At 39.9% G+C, this 26935-nt stretch overlaps 1 protein-coding gene across 1 annotated transcript in view; it reads left to right on the forward strand.

Annotated features, from left to right (window-relative positions):
• The window catches only part of dipk2ab (divergent protein kinase domain 2Ab), a 53988-nt gene that overhangs the window by 22707 nt on the left and 4346 nt on the right, over positions 1-26935 (forward strand). The window contains exon 3 of the mRNA XM_083547529.1: positions 21041-21344. Within this exon, the coding sequence (XP_083403655.1) occupies positions 21041-21344 (304 nt within the window). The remainder of the gene's footprint in view (positions 1-21040; positions 21345-26935) is intronic.

Genomic DNA, 26935 nt, shown 5'->3' on the forward strand with positions numbered 1-26935 from the left:
CTGAGGAGTGTGTTTGGAAGGACATGGCATTGTGAGCAGATGTGGGGTCGCAGGTGTGTTTTCGTGTGTGTGTGTGTGTGTGTGTGTGTGTGTGTGTGTGTGTGTGTGTGTGTGCGTGTGCATGTGCATGTGTGTTTTCACTTGCTTTATCCTTTCTTTCTCTCTCTCTCTCGCTCTCTCGCTCTCTCTCTCTCTGTAGTGTCTATTTTGTATCTAGAACAACTGTGACTGTTTTGTTTATTTATTTTTTTTTAAAGATCACAATAATCCCCACAGAAAGAAATGTCTTTAAATCTTAATTTATTTGCGTCTCTTGACAAATGATGTGAGATGTTTACTTACCTTTTCATATGTACACCATAAACAAAACAAGAATTCCTGGAACATGTAATGATAATTTTTAGGCTAATCAAAATTTTAATGCAGGGTAGTGCAGGAAAATGGGGATTTGGGAACTAGGAGATGGCAACCATGGGACATAGGTTATTGTTTGGAACTTTTATTAAAATTGTGAAAGTGTAAGGGGAATTCGCCGTCATTATCAAATATGATCGTGTCTCATTGAGATTTTGAAGAAACGTGTCTCGCTGATTTTGGAGAAATGGGTTCAGCCGTAAAAAAACGAAAAGTTCCCAGGTGGTGTTTTGAACGGCCCACACACCAGAGTATATCAAGGATGTTCAAGCCGCCATCGTGAGAAGCCCTCGTCGCATCATCACTGTGTTGAAAACCGTTTCTTTCTAAATGAAGCACACAACCATGACGTCACAATATGACTCCGAAATTCTCTTGACGCAGCATTCGCACTCTCACCATTCTTATGGTTGCAGTTGCCATTAACAGTGCTATTAGAACACAGTGAACAGGTGACAAGCGCAACAATTATGGAGCTGTTTTAAATGGACATTCGGTGGTGATGATGAGGAAGGGTTCAAATTTGAGTCTGGGTCTTCTCAAGGGCTCTCCCTATCTTGGGGGGGGTTTCCGCTGGCTCGGTCATTAGGGATAAACTCATAGAGACTTGTTTATGAATTTCAAATGTATATTTGTAATTCGTTTATTTATATCGAGCTGCTTTGGGACAAGAATTGTCAAAGGTACTAAAGATATCAAGCTGAACATTACTACTATTACTACCTTTACTACTACAACTACCAATCGGTTCATTTCAGCTTTATTTGTAAAGCGCTTTAAACAGTAGACGTTGTCCCTAGCAGCTTTTCAGAGAGCAGCTTTTCAGAGAGATATAGGTTAATTTGGAATGTATACGTTTAGTCCCTAGAAGTTTGTTCCTTTTAGTTTATCCCTAATGAGCAAGTCAGTGGAGACTGTGGAAAGGAAAAACTATTCTAAAAAGACTTCTATTATTATTACTTTCAAGATTTCTTCTTCTGCTATTAATATCATTATTTCTGTCATAACTCTCTCTGGAAGCCCTGGAACAACTCTTATGTAAAACTAACTTCAAATCCACACAGGTATTTTGGCTAATGCTAATGGCTAATGCGGTCTATCTCTCTCTCTCTCTCTCTCTCTCTCTGTCTCTGTCTCTCTGCAGCTTACTCTATCTCCCTGTTTGTGTTGTCTCTTGCTCTCTTTGTCTCTAAATCTTGCCTGTCTGTCTGTCTGTCTGTCTGTCTGTCTGTCTGTCTGTCTGTCTGTCTGTCTGTGTCTCTCTCTCTCTCTCTCTCTCTCTCTCTCTCTCTCTCTCTCTCTCTCTCTCTCTCTCTCTCTCTCTCTCACACTCTGTCTCTTTTAATAGAAAAAAATATAAAATCTTCACTTTCTCATAATCTTCACTTTCTCATAACTATTACTATTTTTACTACACCGGTTACTTCTGGGAAGCCCTGGAATAACTCTTATGGCTACTGCTGGATGTATTTGCACTGCAATGTATTTTTACAGTAGTGATGCTCCTGATAACCAGAAAATAGACACATTCACTGTTTATTTATTATACCTGGTCCAGAGTCCACCTCATCTCCACGTTTCGGAAATAAGTTTTATACAGAAAAAAACAAGGTTCTCACAACACTCACATTTGGACAGGTTGGATTTATTCACGCACATTAAAAATATTTATTAAAAGCTTCTTTTTTTTTTTTACATTTATGTTTACATCATTATCATAATAGGCTGTATATTAACTTCTCTGAAAAAACTGGTAGTTTTATGTGAAATCAGACATTGGGCACCCCCATGTAATCAAAATGGCGCGATCCTCGTTTCATAACACCTCTGCGAAGATTTGACTGCGAGATTGGTAGTCTATTCAGGCTCTTCCTATCGAAGAACCTCTAACACACACACACACACACACACACTCATTTAATCAGGTTTCTTTGGAAAAAAATCCCTCCGAATGATTTCCACTGTCTGGCTCATGCCGTGTTTTCTCCAGGACAGTGTGCTGGACTAACCAACCTGCTTCCCAAATGAATTCAAATCGACTCTTTCATTCTCACGCCGACGCGACACGTTTTTCTATCTCATACGAAGCGCATACAAAAAAGAAGAAGCCCGATTCATTCGCTTTTATCCCTTTCGCTGATAGATCTGCCGTGTTCTGCATTATTACTGTCAGTATTTCCTCAAAGCTGGAGTGAAAGCTATAAAACACTCAGGTCTTGTCTTGCCTGCAGCATCATCCCTTTCAGATGCCTATCTCATGAGATCAGATCGAATTACCCGCAACTCTGAACTGTAACAAAGCATTTGTTCCACGAGGATGAATCCAAAAAAAAGGGGGGGTTTGGGGGAACCACAGTAAATCACAATAAATTGTAGATACTATATTTTTCCGAAGCCTTTAACTCCCTTGTGGGCAATACACTGGATATAAAGTTGCTCCGAGTCTTTCTAGTTTTACTGCAATCGCTCGCTCTAACAGTCCTAAACTCTTGAGACGTACAGCGACTTAAAGAAAAAAGTGTGTGTGAGAGAGAGAGAGAGACAGAGAGAGAGAGGACGGAATGGAAATTTCCCTCAGATCACTTCGAGACGCTGCTTTATCGGTTCACACACTCTCAGCAATTCAGCACCGTGAGCATTTCAAGGAGAAAGAGAGAGGGAAAGAAGGAGACAGATAGAAAGAGTTATAGATTAGATTAGATTAGATTAGATGAGTTTTAATATGTATATACATACGTATTAGGTGCAAAGGTACAGTATATATATCACAAATAATACTGTATGAGGTGCAAATTATCCGCTATGGCGACCCCTAATGGGAGAAGCTGAAAAAGTGTGTGTGTGTGTGTGTATGTATGTGTATATATATATATATATATATATTCTTTCAGACAGACTTTCATCTATCAACCGTAGTCTATGGAGCACGTTCAAGCGTGCCTTCTAATTTATCCCACCACTTGGACGCCTCATCGGCGGCATTAATGACTTCTGCGGGGTTGCTGTTTAAAGTGCACAGTTTGCTAATGCCTTAAATGTAAACGGAACACACAAACACTTGCCATTCCTGCCACTTGTCATGTAACTTCATTTGACCGGAGGATTGCAGTAATACTTCGAAACTCGAGGGCTGCAGAACCTGTTACGTTATGACGACTATAAATGATTCGCATGGAACCCGATACCTGTCTTACGGCAACAGCTGCCTGAAGAGTCGCATAAACAGTGCCATAGCTTTTTCTTTTGTGCTTTCTGTCCAGTTTGAGCCTAAATCATGGGTCCTAAAGAGGTTACAACTAGAGGTTGACTGATTTATTGATATTGATAGCTGGGTTGTATCGTACTTGCCAATAAGCGACTAATTAACCTATAGTTTTAAAATGGATACTGGATAAAAAACAAACACTCCATGTAAAATATTTCTGAACTTTATTACTAAATAAAAAAAAAACAGTACTTAATCATGAAAATGAAATAAATAGAAATATATGAATTAATAAATATAATTATATAATGAATACATTATAAATAGAATATAGCACTCTCCGTGCAGCACGCAGTCTTGTGCAAAAGCAAACAGCACGAAGCATCAGTGATTCGCCGTTTAGAGGCCGCTCTCGTAAAGGCAGCAGACCTTTTTAGCCGCTCCAACTACGAACACTAACCTGTATGGATTTTTTGCCGATAGCCAATCGTTCCAGCAATCAACTGTTGGTGCCGATTAATCAGAAAACCCAGGGAATTGGTCGACCTATACTTACAAATGCTGCTTTGCTCAGCATTTCTGTATTTTAATGATAGTGTGGCTTTGTGAAATCAGGACATTCAAAAGCTACACGAATCTCTTCGTAATGATTGCGGCGGGTGTAAGCTCTGTTTGAATGCCAAGTACAGACTACTGCCACCTGCTGGTATGGGAGAGTTTGTTCTCTCACACAAGCGCAGAGCGTACAGGCTAGTCGGCTGTAGTCTCTCTGGTATGTTGAAGTGCGACATTTTCCCCAGAAACAGTTGATGCAGGTCAACGCCACAGTCATCTTTCCTTAGAGCTACTTCTTTGGCGTCGATTTGGCGTGTCCCTACCTTAAACGTACAAGAGCGCGCTGTTGTTTTTGCAGCACAGAGAGCGTGGAAGTATGCAGATTATGATGAAGATCAATGCATCTTCAGAGTGGGTGTGGATGACAGGAAGAAAAAGCCCGAGCAGTCCCACACATTTGCACTACATAGTTGCCAGCCGTGCATTTTCATATCAATATAATTGCTCGCGTCGTCACGGCTTCAATGTGCACGACTCGAAATGCTTCCCAAGACCTTCATTTATTTTTCTTTTCTTTCCCCTCCGTCTGTAATGAATAATACCCTGTTGTTGTGATGGGTTCACAACAATGTAATTACACATAAAAAAAAAATGGCATAGAAGTGCCTGAAATTTCACAGTCAAGAAATCTGGAAGACATGAATATGCAAATATGGAAATTAGGACCACCGAGGTTCACATGCGATGGAGGTTCATACAGAAGTAAACTTGAGCAAATCTGCTTCGTGTTTATTTATTTTTAATTAAAAAATAAATAATTGTGTGTGTGTGTGTGTGTGTGTGTGTGTGTGTGTGTGTGTGTGTGTGTCAGTCCAGTCCCTTTCAAATCAATTCAAATTTAAATTAAAATTTTATGTCACACACACATTCATACAGAGTATAACATACTGTATAGTCAAACACTTTTTACGATTGTCCGACTTGTAAACATGAAAGAAATACAATATAAGATAAAAAAAATTTATAAAAAAGAATTTGTGACACATTCTGGCTGTAAAAGCCCCTAATGCTTTGGATAAAGAGTGTGTGTTCAGATGTTACATTTATGTTTACATTTGTGGCATTTGGCAGATGCCCTTGTATAGGTATGAAGGAAAGGGAACAGAGGTAAGTGAAGGGAGGAAGAAAAGGGAACAAAGGAAGAGAAAGGGAACGGCTATTGTTTATTGATGTACATTATCGAACAGTAAAATTCTTCTCATATCCCACCTTGTTATAAAGCTAGGGTCAGCCATTATACAGCACCCCTGGAGCACAGAAGGTTACGGGCCCAACAGTGGCAGCTTGGCAATACAGGGTCTTGAACCCCCAACCTTCCAAGCAGTAACCCAGAGCCTTGGCCACTGGGCTGCCATGCTCCATTAACTGTATGAGTATTTAGGAGCTGTGAATGGTCATGAAAACCCTAGGTTATACTGCAAGTATATTTTACTTTATTTTACCGGAGTGACTCACAAACGAGTTTTTAAGTCTCTATCAATAAATACATTATGATACACATTTAAAAGAACACAGATTAAGAATACGATCAGGCTGTAAGATGTTTCGGAGGGAATGTGGTTAGAAAATAAAATTCTATAAGCAGACGTTCTGCTGAAAGACCTAGGTCTTTAAATGCCATTTGTTCGGACATCAAGTAGATTATTGATTGAAATTGATCTCGACCACCTTAGTGCCAGAACAGAGAATACCCTTGAAGCAGGTCTTTCTTGTCCCCTCGGAGATAGTAGGACCAGTCGAGCAGTGGCGGATCAGGAGGGAGGCAGTGTGGTGCAGTGCAGAGCGAGGGAGTTTGAAATATTATATACAACCTGGACTGATGTATAAATGGGTTTAGAAATGAATGCTCAAGGTAGAATTTAGCATTCCTATTGCACAAACATCGAGTTAATAACATCTGGCATTTCGGGTAGCCTGCTCACAATCCTCGACTGCACAATCATTAGGCTCTCAGGCAGGTGGAAAAATGCGACGTTTTCAAAAGTAGACTAACTAATTACCACATTTACACATTTGACAATAACTTTTATTCAAAGAGACAAAATATTTATTGAGAGCTTTTTTCCTGCCATATAGATTGTGTCAGCAGCTTTTCAGACATTTGTTTTGTTTGTTTGTTTGTTGTTTGATGAGGTGCTTGGGAGACTTAAAATCAAGAGTTTTTGTGCTTTCTGAGTGTTAGATCCCAGATCATTTGGGTCCCAGGATGGCAGGCCTTCCTACAAGATATTAGAAGTGTGAGGCCTAAGAATGAAGGAGGAACAGAAGTCTTTTGGGGTGTAGGATGGTTGTTGCAAGAGGATGCATGTGGATACCATGATGGCTGGAGGAGGAATTAGAGTTTACTGTGGCCTTGGGCCAAAAGAGCTCTAACTTGCTGACCTCAGGTTATCAATTACTTTTTGATCTTTGAATTTTAGGAATTTTTAGGATGATTAAAGCAGAGCAAGAGTTTGTAGTCCTCAGGGTGCCAAGAGTAGGAGTTTGTGGGCATCAGGGTGGCAAGATCAGGGGTTTGTGGGCCTCAGAATGGCAAGAGTTGGAGTTTGTGGGCCTAAAGAGTGGCAAGAGCAGGAGTTTGTAGAAAGAGCCAGAGCTTGCTGACCTCAAGGAAATTGGTTTGGTATAGCAGATGCAGAAGGTGTGATTATGGCAAGAGGTAATGGGTCTTGGGAAACCGGCATCTGTATGCTTTCAGAATAATGAATACCGGAGCATGTGGACACTCAGAGCAGGACTGTGTGGAGTTCAGGATGAGCTTAGAGGTCTCCGAATCAGAAAAGGTGCTTGTGGGCATTGTAATGTCAACACTTTGTGGGTCTCAGGAAGATAGTTGAAGGAACTGTGGGTCATAAGTGGCAAGCACTTGTGAGGGAATTAGATGGTAGGTACAATAACATTTTGATCTTTGAATTTTAGGAACTTTTAGGTCTCAGGATGATGAAAGCAGTAGTTTGTGGCCCTATTGGTGGCAAGAGCAAGATGATGTGAGCCTCAGGGTTTCAAAAGGAGGAGTTTGTGAACCTAAGCATGGTAGGATGAGTAGTTTGTGGGCCTCAGAATGCTAAAACGAGTAGTTTCTGGTCCTTCAGGGTGGCAAGAGCAGGAGTTTGTTGGCCTCAAGATGGCAAGAGCGGGAGTTTATGGGCCTCAGGATTGCAAGAGCATGAGGTTGTGAGCCTCAAGATGGCAAGAGCAGGCGTTTGTGAGCCTCAGGATGGCAAGAGCAGGAGGATGTGAGCCTCAGGATGGCAAGAGCAGGCGTTTGTGAGCCTCAGGATGCAAGAAACAGAGTTGGGCCTTTGTAGTCTTTCTTGTATGCTGTTAATTTTCTGTTATTTGTGACTGTTTATCATTAATATTGGTCTCCTGTTGATCCTTGGATGGAAATAGTCAGTAAACAAACAAACAGGGGGAAAAAAATGAATTAATGCTATGCATTTCAGTCAAGTGAGCAGAAGCCTAGAAACCCCCCACCTATTGATCCAGTCCTCCGAGAGAGCACTGACTAATCCCTGCTCACTCACACACTCCCCCTCTCCACACTTTCCCATTCATTCACTTACTCCTCCATCTTCTTCCTTCCTTTGCTTTGCCTCATGCTGATTTCTAATTAATCATGTTACACTGTTCTGAGCTTTTAAGTGTCTCAGAGCTAATTTGGTAGAACTGAACTCTGGGAAAAGCGAGAAAGTGAAACAGAGTTGTGTGCACAGGGTGTCTTGGGTAGTGATGGGGGTTTGTACTCTTTCAATCTTATCTCTGTTTGGCTCCATCCTATTTCAGAGCCCTCAGATAAAGGCTTAAACAGCTGATCTGTCTTGCTTCAGTGCACTTCAGAGACAAAGGGAAGAGACTGAGAGAGACAAGATATTGTTATCTTGTATATAGATCAGTGCTTAAAAATAATATGTTACCCAGTCAATACATGCTGAAAAGCTGAAAATAAAATCCTTATATGAACGTAACATTTACACACATACACATTAGGGGTGTAATGTAACACTAAATTCACGAAATGCAAAACACAAAATTGCTTGTCGTTTTTTTTTTTTTTTTTTTTTTACTAACCTCATTTATTATTATTACAATTTGTAAACATCAACAGTTTGCATATTTTAAAACAATTTTAAATAAAATGGCTGCTTGGCTTAAATAAAATATACACAAATCAAATCAGATCAAATTAATTCAATACTTTTTTTTAATTATATTTATTGAATTAAATAATCAATTAAATAGGCACTAAATAAATTGACTAAATTAAATAAATGGAAACATTTAATTAGTTTACATTTGTTAGACCCTATTTAGCTAATTAGTGTGTGTGTGTGTGTGTGTGTGTGTGTGTGTGTGTGTTACATTGAATATTTAATTTTCTAAAAATATTATCTACTTATGATCTATATATTCAGCATACTTAAACAAATGTCTTTATTTAAGAAACACGTTATTTATTTATCCATTCAATTTATTTCTGCATAAATCATTCTTTTCTTTTATCCTACCTTCATTCATTCACTCCTTCAATATATGGATATTTTAGGATTTTCTCCTTTTAAGAGAAATTCTTGAAGCTGGACATAATATACAAAAGAATCTATGGAGCTGAACTGTTGTTAAAAACGTTAAATATGAAAGGAAGTGGCAGCGATTTCATGCATGCGCAGTACAAATTGTGTTTCCGGTATGGATCGAGTTGCCACGGTGACTTAACTCCGTTCTGCATGGAAAAACATGGATTGCATTCAGTACACATGTGTACCATACTGAAAGTTCTGTAAAAGAAACCATTACACCCTAAGCTAAAAAAAAAGTATAGGTACACCTAACCAGTGATACATGTGAAAAAATATTATTACTATAAAATATTACAGACATATTATTTAGGCACCCGATTGTGAATGTGCTCTGTCTTATTTGCATGAACCTTTTTACTGGACATTTCAATGTAAGGTCTCAAATTTCAAGTGTTTAAATATATGGGTAGGGGTAGCTTAATGGTTAATGTGTTGGACTTTTGGTCATTAGGTTTTGAGTTCAAATCCAACCAATCAGTAAGCTGCCATGACTGGGCCCTTGTGCAAGGCCCTTAACCCTCGACTGCTCGTTTGTATGAATGACATAAGTGGAGCTCTGGATAAGGACGTCCGCAAAATGCCTTAAATGTAAAATGTGAGAAGTGGTAACGGTTTAAGTTCAATTCAGTTTAATTTATCTTTATTTGTATAGCACATTTAACAATGGACATTGTCTCAATGCAGCTTTACATTGATATAGAGGTTTTAAAATTGTATAAAAGATTGTATAAGTTAATTCCTAAGTTTGTTCGTTATAATTGTCTCTAATAAGATAGCCAGTGAAACCTTGAGAGGAAAGGGACCCAAATACAAAAGGGAACCCATTCTTATCTGGGTATCACTAAATCTCCATTTGTTACAGTTCCATCATTGTTGAGGTGTACTGTTCAGTGCTTAAGTGCTGAACTGTTCATGCAAACTGTGGTCCTGAGCCACTGTAGTAGATTGTTAATATTAATTAAAGTCCAAATCCATCCTCAAAGTTCTTGAGTTGCTCAGTAACTTCATGGATCTTTAGTTGAAATGGAAATTGAAGAGAACTCCATCCAGAGGCAGGGTGTCAGGAATACCTGGGCAGAAGAGAAAAAAGGATAGGAACACCGGTCACTGCATTTTTAACTTAACAGAGAGAAAGAGACAGATAGAGAGGATAGAAGAGGGTTGACAGGGAGAGGGATGACAGTTTAAATCCCAGAACTTGCAAGCTTTCACTGCTGGGCCCTTGAGCAAGTTTCTTTACCCTCAACTGTTCAGCTCTATAAATGAGATCATTGTTAGTCACTCCGGATAAAGGCATCGTCCAAATGCTGTCAATGTAAATGTGAAAATATGTGAAATACACTGTATGAATCGGACAAATTATGACACCATATATGAATTGTGTATATATGCGATTGTCGCATTGCTGTGAAACAAATTATTTGATGGTGTGTGTGTGTGTGTGTGTGTGTGTGTGTGTGTGTGTGTGTGTGTATAATATATATAATCACACACACACTGCATTCTTACAGTCTTGTGGCTCCAACATTCAGAAGCTGAAATAAATTTTCCTGTCAGAAATTAGAAATGGAGTTGTGATTTGATTGAATAAAGCTGACCATGTTGCCCGAGGGCTCGCCATTCTGCCAGATTAATGTTGTTTTCCATCTGTTTTGCTCTAATTTGTGGGGCTTTTTTTTCTCATGCATCTAATTGCCTTTGCTCCTTCACATTGAAATCGAGAGCTTAAAAAATACCGAACTGAAATATAATGAAATATAAACACTCAGAGTTCCGGAGGTTCAGCACACTTACTGCAGTTTGTGTATGGGTAATAGGTTTGAGCTGACAGTTTTGAATCCAAAACTTTCCCAATTTCCATTAGAATTTATATTTGCTTCATGACAACAAATATTGCTGCTATAAATCACATGGGGAAATTAGTGCTCAGAATTGTAATTCTAAAATGATCTAGAATGTTCTCAAATATTTATTTATTATTATTATTTTTATTATTTTTTTTTACTGTGATTTGTGAGTTGTGAAGCCATTTTAGGAGGTTTTATTATTTATCATTTGAATTTGAAATATACTTTTATATGACTAATAAGGGTTCAGATCACATCACTGCTCCAGTAATTACATAATCCATGTTTAAAAAAAAAAAAAACAACACTTTCTATACTTTTACCTGATGATCGAAAGTTTCTATAGGTTTATTTTGTTCAGGAATATAAACTAAATGTAATCAAGAAATTTTCTTCGAGATACAACTGTATATTTTTAGTGCCCTTTTAAAGTTGAAGTTATAGTCATGGCTGAAACAGGTTTTCCACTCATGCTGAGTTCTAAGTAAAATGTCAGAAATGTATTTGGCCTGGTCTGGGGTTCAAGCCCCGGTATCGCCAAGCTGCCACTCTTGGGCCCTTGAGCAAGGCCCTTAACCCTCTATGCTCCGGGGGTCCCTTACGAGGGAAATATCAAGGTCCGTGACGTCGGAGTGACGTGGGGCCGCCTTCCTGTGGGCTCACCACCTGCAAGAGGGACCGTAAGGGACGGTGCTGTGAGGATTGGGCAGCAGTCGAAGGCGGGGGCCTGCTTAGACTGCTGCCCCCGCGACCCGAATTACGGATAAGCGGGAGAAAATGAATGAATGAATGAATGTATTTGGCTGAAAGAGATCATGGTTATGTTGGGTAAAATTTCATTTTTGTCATATATCACAATATCTGAGTAAAAGATAACTAACTAATAATAAAACTATTGGTGTTTTTTTTATATTATTATATCTGCTTCTTACAATCTTTGAAAGTAGCAATAAGTTAAATACATACACAAATCTACACAAATCTGTTATTTAGTGCATACTTAATCATACACAGGACAACATGTAGTGAAATGCTTTTAAAAACTGAATAACTAAAATGAAATAAAAATCAATACATAAAATAAAAAAAAATAATTAAAAGAAATTGCAGTGTACAATGAAACACATAGAGAATTACAGACACACAAATGAGGCAAAAATAAATAAATAATTAAATAAAAAAAAATTTTTTTCATTTACAAGTGAAAAGCAAAATGTGATTACGACTTCTTTGCCCCTTAATTTATTTTCAATTGAAGGCAAAAGAAAAGACACACAAAAAGAAACAAATGACTTCTGTATTCTTTTAATCGCACACAAGATCTAACAATAGCAAACATAATCAATAAATGGCACATTAATTTTGATCTAACATTCAATCCTAATCTGGAGGTCAAAGGGAATTTCACTGGTGGGTTTTTTTTTGTTTGTTTTTTGGGAAAAAATGTCCATTCTGTGTCCATTTGTCCAAGTTATTAATAATATAATACAAACTAGGGACGATATTCAGAGATTACAGGTATTCTAGTAGAACGTGGAGTAGGGTTGTTCTGCAATGAGTGTCCTTGGGTTTTGTGTACATGCTGTTAAAAAAAGGACATAGTGCTCCATATGGATCAAAACCAAAATGAGTTTTGGGGAAAATGGAATGTTTGGTGTCAATAGGCAGTTGGATCTCAAAACAGAGGGCAACTTCACTAAATACAGGAAACAGCTAAATACAGACTGTGCCTTCTGTGTATAATCCGTCATCGTTGGACGAAGCCACTGGTAGATGATGACTGATGGTTGATCGGTTATTTTACATCCGGGTTGTTCAAGAAACCCACAAACCCAAATAACTCCTAATAAAATATGTCAAGGAGCTTTTATAGAGCCCTTATTTACATCTTGAGCAAAATAGTTTTTATACATGGTCAAGCTGTGTTGTATGCACAAACCTTACATCATCATGAGAATATTAAATAACAATTTTGTGAAAATATCTTCACTTTTAAGGCCATGGGTTCAAATCCCAACACCAACAAGCAGCCACTGTTAGACTTTTGAGCAAGGCCCTTAACCCTTTATTGCTCAGCTGAATAACTGAGATAACTGTTAGTCGCTTGGGATAAGGGGCTTTGCTAAATGCCGTAAATGCAATGCTATAAAAAATGCATTTGACACACAGTCTTTCTAAAAGATTTCAGTGAGGAGGAAAACGTGAGGGATTTAGAGCTCCACGATGAGAAGGCCTTCCCTCCGTTTATATGAGAGAGTCTTATATCAGAAACAAAATGAGGTGCATGTATGACACGCTTTAACCCTACAAGTCGGCTTTACTAACGTTAATTATTGCCGAATTCGGTTTTTCTTTTCCTTTATCTTCATAATGCACGTTGATTTTCATTTCAACACCCCCCATCCCATCCCATCCCATCCTATCCTCTGAGCCTTTCAGTCTGAAAAGAAATTGGAAATTAGAAAAGCCTAAATCAAACACTGGGGCAGGAAATGATGCACAGAAAACTTAAAATCATGCTGTTTATGTAGCAAAGAAATAGTAATGAGTAATATGTGCATGGTTGAGGGGGGGTTCAAAATGGCAAATTGGAATAGGAAAAGATATGTGAATGACACAGAGGGCAATAGAAAGAGAAAATGGTCATTTCTGATGTGCAATAAAAAATGAGGAAGGAAATCTCAACAGTGAGGTGGATCATAAGTAATATGGTACTGTATAATACTACTTCTTTTAATATTTACCCTACTTTTTTATAAAAACTCAAACATTCAAGAATCTTCTTAGGTTCACATAGCTGCCAAAATACATCAAATGAACAATGATTTGTGCTTTTAGAATATCTCGTTCCACATTCAGTCCATATTTGCTGTTATAAGAACCTCCGCTCTTCTGGGAAAATGTTCCACCAGATTTTGGAGTGTGCTTGTGGAGATTTTGGATTATTCAGACACATTAGAAAAGTCAGGTACTGATGTAGGTGAGGTGAGGAGGCCTGGGCTGCAGTCAGTGTTCACATACATCTGCACATTCAGCAGGGTTGAGGCTCAGAGCTGTGTGGCAGGAGATCTTTCACTGCAACCCATGTAAAGCACATCTTCATGAAGCTGCCATTGTCATGCTGGAACAGGTTTGGGTCTACTAGTGTTCTAAGTGAAGGGAAAATGAAAGTCTTCCACATCCAAAGACGTCCTATACAATTATGCACCTCCAACTTTGTGGTAAGAGTTTGAGGAAGAACCACATACGGGTGGGAAATTCAGGTGTCCCAATACTTTTATCCATGTAGTGTATCTCCTATGCAATCCTTTACTCATCAGTAGACATCCTAGCTGCGTGTCTAGCTGTGTGTACTTTTGTGTACCTGCGTTTCTACCTGCGTCTCTACCTGTTTGTGTACTTGTGTCTTCCTGCGTGTCTACCTGTTTGTGTATTTGAATGTCTACTTGCATGTCTACCTGTTTGTGTACTTGTGTGTCTTCCTGCGTGTCTATGTTTGTGTACTTGTGTGTCTTCCTGCGTGTCTATGTTTGTGTACTTCTGTGTCTTCCTGCGTGTCTGTTTGTGTACTTGTGTGTCTTCCTGCGTGTCTATGTTTGTGTACTTGTGTGTCTTCCTGCGTGTCTGTTTGTGTACTGTGTGTCTTCCTGCGTGTCTACCTGTTTGTGTACTTGTGTGTCTACTTGCGTGTCTATGTTTGTGTACTTGTGTGTCTTCCTGCGTGTCTATGTTTGTGTACTTGTGTGTCTTCCTGCGTGTCTATGTTTGTGTACTGTGTGTCTTCCTGCGTGTCTACCTGTTTGTGTACTTGCGTGTTTACCTGTGTGTACTTGTGTGTCTACTTGCGTGTTTACCTGTGTGTACTTGTGTGTCTACTTGCGTGTTTACCTGTGTACTTGTGTGTATGTGCCTGTATGTCTACTTCCATGTCTACCTGTGTGTGTACATGCGTGTCTACCTGTGTCTACTTGCGTGTGTACCTGTATGTCTACCTGTGTGTGTGTGTGTGTGTGTGTGTGTGTGTGTGTGTGTACCTGTATGTCTACGTGTGTGTGTACCTGTATGCACATGCCTGTCTGTGCGTGTCTGTCTGTGCCTGCACCTCTGTATGTGTGTGTGTGTGTGTGTGTGTGTGGGTGTGGGTGTGGGTGTGTGTGTGTGTGTGTGTGTGTGTGTGTGTGTGTGTGTGTGTGTGTGTGTGTGTGAAAACATTTTGACAAGCTCTCTGTAAATGCTGTTTGTGTGTGAGGTGTGAATGCATGACACATTTTGAAACCCAGTTTGTAGTAATAATAAATCATGTGCTCAGAAAACCTTATTTTGTTCACCTGCAGAGACATTCTGAGAACCTTTTTTTTTTTTTGCTCTGTCCTTAGCCAGGCTCATGGAAATGAGGTTATGTATATTTAATACCTGCCTGTTAGTCATATTATACTACAGAATCATATTAATAAGCTTTCCTACACAGCACTGGTTTATTGCATGATAATTCATCAAATAGATTACAAAAAACATAGCTAACTGACTCGATGGTCATTTCTCGTATTATTAGTAATGTTAGTTTAATAAATGAAACATTGTGCCCTCCATTAATATTGGCACCTTTGGTAAATTGTTTTCATTGTTTAACATTTTGATTGTTTTAAAAAAAAAAACACAACAAAAAAATGTTGGGGTCGGATCTGAATCATTGTAAAATATTTGTGTGCCACAATTATTGGCACCCTTATAAATTCATATTATGTATGTGAATTATAAAGTCGTGTATATTTGAAGATATTTTGTATTTTGTTTAAGTACACCTGGGTGAAGTAAATGTTCAACCATAACGTTTTGCAGGGATATAATTATAAGGTAACATATAACTTAGTCATTCATCATGATGGGTAAGACCGATGTGATATATCAAAAGGTTGTTGAGCTTTAGGAAATAGAAAAAATGGACACCTGAACAGCCTAACGATCCATTAAGTTACTAAGAACCTCAAGAACTTTGAGGATGGATTTGGACTGTAATTAATAGCAACAATCTGCTCCAGTGGCTTAAGACCACAGGTTGCATGAACATTTCTGTGCTTAAGGACTATCACTGAACAGTGCACCTCAAAACTGATGGAACTGTAATAAATGGGCATTCGGTGTTGAGGATGAGGTTCCCTTTTAAATCTGTTTCCTCCCAAGGTTTCTTCATCATATCATCTCAGGGAGTTTTTTTTCTTCACCACCATCATCTCTGGCTCACTCATTAGCAATAAACTAACAGGGACTCATTTATGAATTTAAAATGTTTATTTATAATCTGCTTATTCCTGTAAAGCTGCTTTGGGATAATGTTATGTTAAAGGCGTTCTAGAAATCAGGTTGAATTGAACTGAACACAATCTGAAAATTAATTGAACATGTTTCCCTTACACTAGTTTTGTAATCCGGTATAAAAATAAACATCTTTTTCTGACGTCCTTAGCTTCACTCGTCCGTTCTGCCAAACGGATAAAGCCGTGATCTAGTCGCGTCTTCACTTTCAAAATATTGAGTGTGTTATCAGGGCGACTTTTTCACACACATACCGAACAAAAACATCCCTGCCAGTACAGTTATATAAACAGAGTGTCTGGAAAAATCAGAGAGCAATGATTATATATCTATATATCGAGTTTGCTCAACAAATTTCCATTGCTTTCTGACTTCTTTGCCATCTGTATCTTTATAATGATGTTAATAACTTAAGTTCATAAAAAATGCTGGGTTTTTTTTATTGATGGCTATTTTTCAACAAAAAGTCTTGAAAAACTCTACACTTTTTAACTTTATTTTTGATCATCTTTTGACTTTTTTGCCTGATAAATTTGCTGTAAATAATAAAAAAAAATATATATATATATATATATATATATATATATATATATATATATATATATATATAATATTAGGGATATGCGATATGATTCCTATTAGGATGCAGTGCGATCCAATTTAGATTTTCATTCAGCACACTGCAAAACGATGTGAAATGATGCAATGGAAAAAAAAACGATGCAATGCAATTCAATACGGTACAAATAGTTCGTTTTTATTACTTTGGCCCAGACAGACAGCAAGTCATCAAACAGTTTAACGAGGAGAACTCGATCTGCGTGTTAAATATCGCTCACAAATTATTGTTCACTCTTTAGATAATAAAAGTCAAGAAATGCAAACATGTTAAATATGTTAAAACCGTGCATCGTGATACAAACAACAACTTGTATGTATATATATATATATATATATATATATATATATATATATATTTTTTTTTTTTTTTTTTTTTATGTATTCTGAATAATTCCCTTTTTTTTTTATTCAGTGTCTTTTTGTTGTTGTTGTTGTTGTTAATTATTCCTCACCCTTTTCCTGTTACTGTGAAGCTTTTTTACACTATTTAATTTTAGTAGTGTAGTAGTAGTCCACACACACACACACACACACACACACACACACACACACACACACACACACACATTTTTTCATGTGAGTTTCAGTTTTTATTTTTCAAATCAACAATTTTCTGACTAGTTTTTGACCATTTGACATATTTTGCTTCAATAAAATAGCTGGTTTTAATGATTTCTTTATATTTTCACTGCAAGAGTAGGTGCTCGGCATTGCCGGCCTTGTAATGGGATATTGATAAAAAAAGAAAAACTCATTAAAACATCTACAGCTGATCAGCAACCAGCTACTGGTGTTTTTGTTTATTTACTTATTTATTCCTGCTGTAATGATCAGTTGTACATGCAACACACGTTATTTATATCCGGATTGTTCGGAATCTTTACGCTGTTGTTCGGTTCGGCTGCAGTGTCTGTGTTAACGTACATCTTCAATCATTCATTTATTGATATATTTGATTGTTTGTTTGTTTTACAAGATCAATCTTAAGCCAATTACAGATGTACCCATGTAAAGCATATCTTCATGAAACTCAGGGTTTGCATTGTTTTGTGGTTTGTGTCTAATAGGTGAAGTGAAGGGAAATTGTCATGCTATACAATCCTGTGCCTTCAGCTTCGTGTTTTCTTGGTGAAGAACCACATATAGCTGTAAAAGTCAGTTTGATGTATATTTTTTGTCACCTGACCCATTTGACTCAAAGATCTTGGGTTAATTGCAGCAACAATTTCAAAGCCTCGTCCAACATTTTAAAAAGATTTTTTAAAGAATTGAGTGAGAATATAATTGTTTAAGAGAGAGGGTGTGATTGATTATTGGTGTTAAAAAACAAATTGAAGATTGTAGATTATAGCTAATCACTGTTGTGGATTATTTTCCATTTACTGCACATCCCCAAGTGTTATTCCTCTTCATATTTCTGTTGACATGTTGTTTTTTTCCCCTACATTTGATACTTACCCTGGTTGAAGCTTGTGCAGGTGTTTATCCAAGTAAATTTAGTAAGATTTATATGGAATTGTCTTCGTATTCAGCATATTTTGAAACCGATTTAAACAGGGTCAAGGTGAAATGGTTGATGTTTTTTTTTACATATTTTAGGAAGCTTATTGTAAACCCTTTCCCAAATTGATTACAAAACAAAGTAACACAAAAACAAACAAATAACTGAAAATAAAACTATTTCAAAATAATACATTTGAAAAACCCTGTTTTTGTAGCTTAGTTTGAACGGAGAAAAAACATATATATATATATATATATATATATATATATATATATATATATATATATATATATATATATATATATATATATATATAAATTATTATTATTATTAAACAATTTTCTATTAGGTTTTTTTTATTTTTATTTTTATTTTAGAAAGATAAGCTTCAGTTAAACATCAACAATTCAGATTCTTTGTCTGATAAGTGAAAGAAAATGTGTACATGGCCCATTAGTAGACTGATTAATAAATGTATCTATTTACTCTTTGCTTTCTGTCCGCTCTTTTAATTTTAATAAATATAAAACGTTCTCATCAGTCTAAATCTGGCAACCCTACAAAGCTTTTGAAATAAACGGGACGCTAAGCTGCTCATTGATGCAGGAAAAAGCGGCAGAACTGAAGAGTACAACATTACAGTCGGAGTTCAAAAGCAGGAAGTGCCTTTAATCGATCAGAACGTCATATCATTGTTTTTTTTCTTGTTTCAAACATTTTATTATCCCTCTTTTCTAATGCAAGTCCTAGAAAGTTTGTCTGAAAGCAGCAAGACCCAAATAACGTGTCATGGAGACGATCAGTTTGCGCTACCTGTCACCCTACATGTGTTTGTGTTTAAATGAAGCATGTGGCGTGTGAACAGGACTATGCAGATTTTTGCTGCATCATTCACAAATAGATGACACATTCGACAAGAAATAAAACCTTAAATAGGTAGCAAAAGAAAAGAACTGGTCCACAGGTAAATGAGACGAATCGCACAAAATCATTACAAATATTACAAAAAATTTAAATGTGTTAAGGTAAATTTTTCAAGTTCCTATCTTCTTCAAACTTTATTTACAAATTTAACAAAGATAAATATTCTGAGGATTTGAGGATTTCTTTTTACAGCTCAAGTGATTGTTTTGTTACATCATGCAGATATTTTTGTTAAATAGATAAATAAATTAGAAAAAAAAGTAAGTAACTAAATGCATATAAATGTAAATAAATGTTAATTACGTAGGTTTAAAATGAATATATTCAAATACATTTGAATAATTCCAATACCTAAAAAGTAAAATAAATAATTACATTAAAATATTGATTTAATGAAATAGGTTAAAATAAATGGTATAGATTAAAATAGAAATGAATTAATACAAATAACATAATTTTAAACGAATAAATCAATGAATTTAATATATTAAGATTAATTCATTTTAATAGTTCAAAATAAATAAGTATATAAATGAATTCATATATGTACATTGAAATTAAGTTCGCTAATTAGAATAACGAGTAAAAATAATTGTTTTTCTATTTTAATTAATGAATTAAATACTTTAAATTAAATGCATAAATCAATAACCGAATTAAAATAAATTTGTCGATGAATAAGGACGATAAATAAGATGGATATTTCTGTATAATTTGTGAACGAGTCCGCATCAGGCCCGAGGTTTATTTGCTGAAAGAGCTGGACAGGGGGAGTGACCGCTCCGGGGCTGAGGCATGGGGCATCTGTAGCAGGTGCGACCACACACATTTAAACGGTTCAAGATGTTCTTTACGATCGTGTTCACATCCAAGAATTGTGCCCTTGAGTACAGCAATTAACCTCCGTGTGTTTCCCTTCGGCTGGCCATATGTTCAGCTACATCTTCAGCGTTTTTTACTCAGACGTTAACCAGTGCCCCTTTATTTCATCTTTATTCCACAGCTTCGTTCAAGCCTTCTTTTTTCTACAACTGTAGCTCTGATGTTAACACAGACTCAAATTATGTTAATCCTTTCTGTTGAGAAACGATAACATTTCCATAGTAACTATTATACAAGGACCTGTAAATTTAGGACTAATAATAAACAGATTCATTTAAACCTGTTGAACGAAATACAGCATGTAATTGTGTATTTTCTAACAGTCAGCAGTGTTTTCAGAAATGAGTGCTGTTTGAAGTTTCCATGTAACCTGACATGCCGTGTTGTGTGGAGTTTTTTGTTTGTTTTTTTTTATATTATGATCTTTATGTGAAAGAGAAAACGCCTGAGAACAGGATCTTGTATCGTGGGATATTCAGCGAAATTAAATTGAACTATAAACAGATAAAAATTAGAATGTGTCGTCGAAAAGGTCAAAAGTACTAAACATTAGCTTGCTTCTTGTTTACTATAGAAATACACTGCAGTGTATTAAGAAAATATGGATCTTAAAAGCCGTATGTGGTTCTTCTCCAAACTGTTGCTCCAAAGTTGAAGGCACACAAATGATGCAGTAGCATGATTTTATTACCCAAACCTGTTCAAGCAGAACAGTGCCCCTGATAGTTTTATGAAGATCTGCTTTACATGAACTGGAGTGGAAGATCTCCTGCTATAGAGCTCTGGATCCTATTGAACACATTTAGGAGGAATGTAAACGCTGACTGCACTACAGGCCTCCTCACCTCATCTACATCACTATCTGACTTTACATGCTTGTTGCTGAATGATCACAAATCTCCACAAAATCTAGTAGATTATCTTCCCAGGAGATTGGAGGTTATTATAAGAGGAAATGCGGACCGAATGTGGAATGGGATGTTCAAAAAAGACAATGGATCATCAAACTTTTCCTTATATAGTGTGTTATGAGTATTTCAGGGGCCTATTAGTAACACAGTGGACTAGACTTGTTGGAATGTGAACATTGTTTGTAACTGTAGCACTTTGTTTTTGTGGTCTGTTCTTGTTCCAGAGTTTCCCGTCAGATGAAGGCTGGCCGTTTGCCAAGTACCTGGGTGCGTGCGGCCGCGTGGTAGCCGTGAACTACGTGGGTGAGGAGCTGTGGAGCTTTTACGAAGCGCCGTGGGAGAAGCGCGTGGACCTGGCCAAGCAGCTGCTGGAAATCGCCGAGCAGCTCACCAACAACGACTTCGACTTCGCCCTCTACCTTCTCGACGTCAGCTTCGACAACTTCGCCGTGGGCCCCCGAGACGGCAAGGTCATCGTAGTGGACGCCGAGAATGTGCTGGTGGCCGACAAGAGGCTCATCAAACAGAGTGAGAGCGCGTTTTCTTTTTCCTCCCCTCTTTTCGGTCCGATTTGCTCCTCGACTCGTCTCTTCAAACGAGCCGAGCTGCAGCCCGAGGCTGTGTTTTAGAGGCGCGATCAATCACTCTGGTCTGATTTAGTTTTTCTCAGGAGCGCACCAGCACAGCACACGGCAATCTATTCGATACCAAATATCCGCCCGAGCCGAGGGCCGATACCCGCTAACGTCTTACTCTCACGGATGTAAACAAGCCGGAGGCGTTATCCTTTATTTTTCGTTCTTGATTCTGATTGGTCGGGATCGCAGCAGCAAGGCACAGGGTTTTTATATTAATAATGCACTCGTTATTAAATATTACAGTTTCTATAGTAGAGGATCGAAATCTCTTTACTCTACTTTAGACTGTCTGTATGGGCATGTGTAGCGTACGATTCATGGAAGTAGCCTCCAGGGTCAGAGATTTGTAACAGTGTAAGGTAAAGCTGGACTTTAAACGGTAAGATGTTTAACCTCTGTTTAGGATGGTCATGAGTTCAAATCACAGCTGGGCCCTTAAAGACCTTCTCAGGTATATAAATTATATAATTGTACGTCGCTCAGGATAAGGGCATCTGCCAAATCCCAAGAATGGGTATGAAGTTTGGTCACAATTCTCAGGAACGAGACAAGCTCAGATTTTACGCCTTTTTTTTGTTCTAATAACAATTTCCAGCTCGAGAAAAGAAAGAGGTTGGTGAGGAGATTTAAGCAGCTATAGCCTTCACCATGTTTACTGCTTGGTTAACTCTTAAAGAAGTGTTTAACAGGAAAAACATTCCTTTTATATAATATTCAGTGCAGTACATCTCTACAGAACATCTCCCACCTTTCACTATTAACACCATTACCACCTCAACTATGATAAAACTGTAGTGATTGGACATTTGCCACCCAGATGAGGATAAGCTCACTTTTAATTCAGGGTTCAAATGTTGTAAATGGGGAGGGGGTGGCTTTGTTGTAAATGTACTGGTTTACTGATCAGAAGGTCAGGGGTTTATAATATTACCAAGCTGCTGCTCTTGGGGCCCTTGAGAGAGGCCCTTAACCCTCTGTGTTCCAGGGGCTCTGTAACTCCCAAACATCACAGGGATATGCAAAGGAATAATCATCTTCCTGTGGGATAAATAAAATATTCTAAAAATGGAAGGATGGGTGGATAGATGGATGGATGGATGGGCCGATGGGCAGACAGGTGGTCGAGGAAGTCTGCTGTTGTCCAATGCTGACATCTCTGATATCTGAAATGTTTTTTGACCTGAAGCTCGTCTGATTCCTTCGTGTCCGATTTAAATATCCACAGGTTGGTCCCTGAAGCAGGAAGGTGATTTTTCTCCAGATGAAGAAATCAGACAAGAGATGAGATTTTTTTTTTACCCGGTTGCTTCTTTTCTCTCTCTCTATATATATCTCTCTCTCTTTTTCTCTCTTCAGCGTGGGTGCCAAGTTTCATGCTGAGTTCCGCTTCCTAAACATTTGCCACCTATTTTTCCACACCAGATATGCGTGTTCCCCCGGAGGCCTGTGCTCCATTCCAGACGTGTAATTCAGCAGCCGAGGCTTTGATACGGCCCGAGCTGTGGATCTGTGCTAAAGATGTGTAGTGTAGGTGTGAGTGGTGAGCGCAGGATTTCTTGTGTGCGTGAGTGAGCGCGTGCGTGCGTGCGCGCGTTTGTGTGTGTGCGTGTTGCAGAGCTAGTTTTTCTAATTTTATTCCGGAAACCGCTCACTGTTACAGCTTCATGCCTCTAAATCTAAAATTTACACCCCAATAAGTCGTTTTTTTCAAAAGCAGAAGAGACATTAGGCAATGCTGCACTCAATGAGAGGTTCTGTGTGTGAATCTGAGGGAGGGAGGGAGGGAGGGAGGGAGGTGGAGAGAGAGAGAGAGAAAAAGAGAGAGAGAGAGAGAGAGATCTCTGCATGGTTCAGAGTGACAGATGGAGATATACTTTGTACAGTAGTCAGAGTGCTAGGGTGTGTGTGTATTTCTGTGCATTAATGAAGCATGTTAGCTGTGTGTACGAGAGAGAGAGTGTATGTGTGTGTTTGAGTGTGTGCGCGTGTGTATGTTCTTATCTGAGCGCACGTGCAGTTGTGTGACGAGAGCGAAATTTTGTGTCTGTAAAAGTGAGAAAGTTAGCAAGCCGGTCATCTGTTAGGGTGTGCGTGCGTGTTTGTGTGAGCGTGTGCGTGTGTGTGTGTGTATGAAGCATGTTAGCTGTGTGTGTGTAAGAGAGATAGTGTGTGTGTGTGTGTGTGTGTGTGTGTGTGTGTGTGTGTGTGTGTGTGTGTGTGTGTGTGTGTGTGTGTATGTTTTATGTGAGGGTACATGTGCAGTTGTGTGAGAAGAGTGAAAATTGTGAGTGTGTGTATGTCTATGATTTAAGCATGTCAACTGTGTGTGAGTGAGAAAGTGTGTGAGAGCGAGTGAACATGTGCATGTGCAGTTCTGTGACCAGAGCGAAATTGTGTGTTTGTGAGATTGAGAGAGTGAGAATGTCAGTCATCTGAGTGTCTGTGTCTGTGTGTGTGTGTGTGTGTGTGTGTGTGTGTGTGTGTGTGTGTGTGTGTGTGTGTGTGTGTGTGTGTGTGTGTGTGTGTGTGTGTGAGAGAGAAACGTGTAGACTCGGTGTCGGTGTCCTGAGTGCAGGCTTGTCCCACTGCCAGCAGTCTAACAGAAGCAGCTCTGTATTTCCAGCTCACAGGATGTGGAGAGAGTTCACTCACAAGGACATGTCCTCTTTCCACAACTCCTCTTCCTCGTCATCATCATCATCATCATCTTTCCCTCTCTCCCAGAGAGAGCAGCACTTCAGCACCTCCAACCCCATCACCTGTACTGCAGCTATCGCTTTATTAACTACCCACGCAGTGTTTATCCTCATTATAAAGACTTGTGCTGTGTTTCATGATGATGACATCAGCGAACCCTCTTTTCTAAACAAAACACTCTCCTATTCTTCTACCATATCAGATCAATAACAGCAGCTCTGACACGCAATACAGGTTCACCTTTTACCTTTTCTTCAAGGGAAAGAACCAAGCGAGACTTCTGTGGAAACGACTGTTTAACGTTGCTGTAACAGGAACTAATTGTCTCACAGGTTCCACATCATTATAAATAACTACAATTCAATTCACTCCCGTTTTATTTAACTGTGGACATCAGCTTTACTGATGTAAAGAATCACTTAAGCTGAAATGCCATCCATCCATCCATCTTCTCCCGCTTATCCGATGCCGGGTCGCGGGGGCAGCAGTCTAAGCAAAGATGCCCAGACTTCCCTCTCTCTTGACACTTCTTCCAGCTCTTCCGGGGGGACACCAAGGCGTTCCCAGGCCAGCCGGGAGACATAGTCTCTCCAGCGTGTCCTAGGTCTTCCCCGGGGTCTCCTCCCAGTGGGACATGCCCGGAACACCTTCCCAGGAAGGCGTCCAGGAGGCATCCGGAACAGATGCCCGAGCCACCTCAGCTGACCCCTCTCGATGTGGAGGAGCAGCGGATCTACTCTGAGCTCCTCCCGAGTGACTGAGCTTCTCACCTATCTCTAAGGGATCGCCCAGCCACCCTGCGGAAAAAGCACATTTCGGCCGCCTGTATCCGGGATCTTGTCCTTTCGGTCATGACCCAGAGCTCATGACCATAGGTGAGAGTAGGAACGTAGATTGACCGGTAAATCGAGAGTTTCGCCTTGCGGCTCAGCTCCTTCTTCACCACGACAGACCGGTACATTGACCGCATTACTGCAGAAGCTGCACCGATCTGTCTGTCAATCTCCCGTTCCACCCTTCCCTCACTCGTGAACAAAACCCCAAGATACTTAAACTCCTCCACTTGCGGCAGGAACTCCCCACCAACCTAAAGTGGGCAAGCCACCCTTTTCCGACTGAGGACCATGGCCTCGGATTTGGAGGTGCTGATTCTCATCCCAGCCGCTTCACACTCGGCTGCAAACCGTCCCAGTGCATGCTGAAGGCCCTGGTCTGATGAAGCCAACACGACAACATCATCTGCAAAGAGCAAAGACGAAATCGTGTCGTCACCAAACCGGACACCCTCCGACCCCTGGCTGCGCCTAGAAATTCTGTCCATAAAAATTATGAACAGAACCGGTGACAAAGGGCAGCCCTTTATATCTCCGGCCTCCCTCGGGATCTGGTCAAAGCTCCGCCGGAGGTGGGAGTTGAAGATCTCTCTGACAGGAGGCTCGGCCAAACGTTCCCAGCAGACCCTCACAGTACGCTTGGGTCTGCCGAGTCTGTCCAGCTTCCTCCCCCGCCATCGGATCCAACTCACCACCAGGTGGTGATCAGTTGACAGCTCCGCCCCTCTCTTTACCCGAGTGTCCAAGACATACGGCCGCAGGTCAGATGAAACGACCACAAAGTCGATCATCGACCTACGGCCTAGGGTGTCCTGGTGCCACGTGTACTGATGGACACCCTTATGCTTGAACATGGTGTTCGTTATGGACAAACTGTAACTAGCACAGAAGTCCAATAACTGAACACCGCTCGGGTTCAGATCAGGGGGGCCGTTCCTCCCAATCACGCCCCTCCAGGTGTCACTGTCGCTGCCCACGTGTGCATTGAAGTCTCCCAGTAGAACGACGGAGTCCCCAGTCGGAGCACTGTCCAGCACCCCTCCCAGAGACCCCAAGAAGGCCGGGTACTCTATACTGCCGTTTGGCCCGTAGGCACACACGACAGTGAGAGACCTATCCCCGACCCGTAGTCGCAGGGAAACGACCCTCTCCTTCACCGGGGTAAACTCCAACACATGGCGGCTGAGCTGGGGGGCTATAAGCAAACCCACACCAGCCCGACGCCTTTCCCCATGTGCAGCTCCAGAGTTGTAAAGAGTCCATCCTCTCTCGAGGAGTGTGGTTCCAGAGCCCAGGCCGTGCGTAGAGGTGATCCCGACTATCTCTAGTCGGAACCTCTCAACCTCACGCACAATCTCAGGCTCCTTCCCCGCCAGCGAGGTGACATTCCACGTCCCTAGAGCTAGCTTCCGTGTCCAGGGATCGGGTTGTCGAGGCCTCCGCCTTCGACTGCTGCCCGATCCTCCTAGCACCGGCCCCTTACGGTCCCTCCTGCAGGTGGTGAGCCCACTGGAAGGCGGCCCCACGTCGCTCCTTCGGGCTGAGCCCGGCCGGACCCTGTGGGGGAAGGCCCGGCCACCAGGCGCTCGCATATGAGCCCCAACCCCGGGCCTGGCTCCAGGGTGGGGCCCCGGCTGCGCCATACCGGGCAACGTCACGGTCCCTGATGTAGTATCTCTCGTAAGGGGTTTTGAACCGCTCTTAGTCTGACCCGTCGCCCAGGACCTGTTTGCCTTGGGAGACCCTACCAGGGGCATATAGCCCCGGACAACATAGCTCCTAGGGTCATTCGGGTACTCAAACCCCTCCACCACGTTAAGGTGGCAGTTCAAGGAGAGGTAAGCTGAAATATATACGTTTAATGCTTATAAGTTGTGTCCCTGATGAGTGAGCACGTGGCAGCTGTGGAAAAGATAAAAAACTCCCTGAGATGGTATGAGAGAAACCATAA

This window comes from Silurus aristotelis, assembly GCF_946808225.1.
Source record: "Silurus aristotelis genome assembly, chromosome: 1".
In the NCBI taxonomy this organism is placed as follows: domain Eukaryota; kingdom Metazoa; phylum Chordata; class Actinopteri; order Siluriformes; family Siluridae; genus Silurus; species Silurus aristotelis.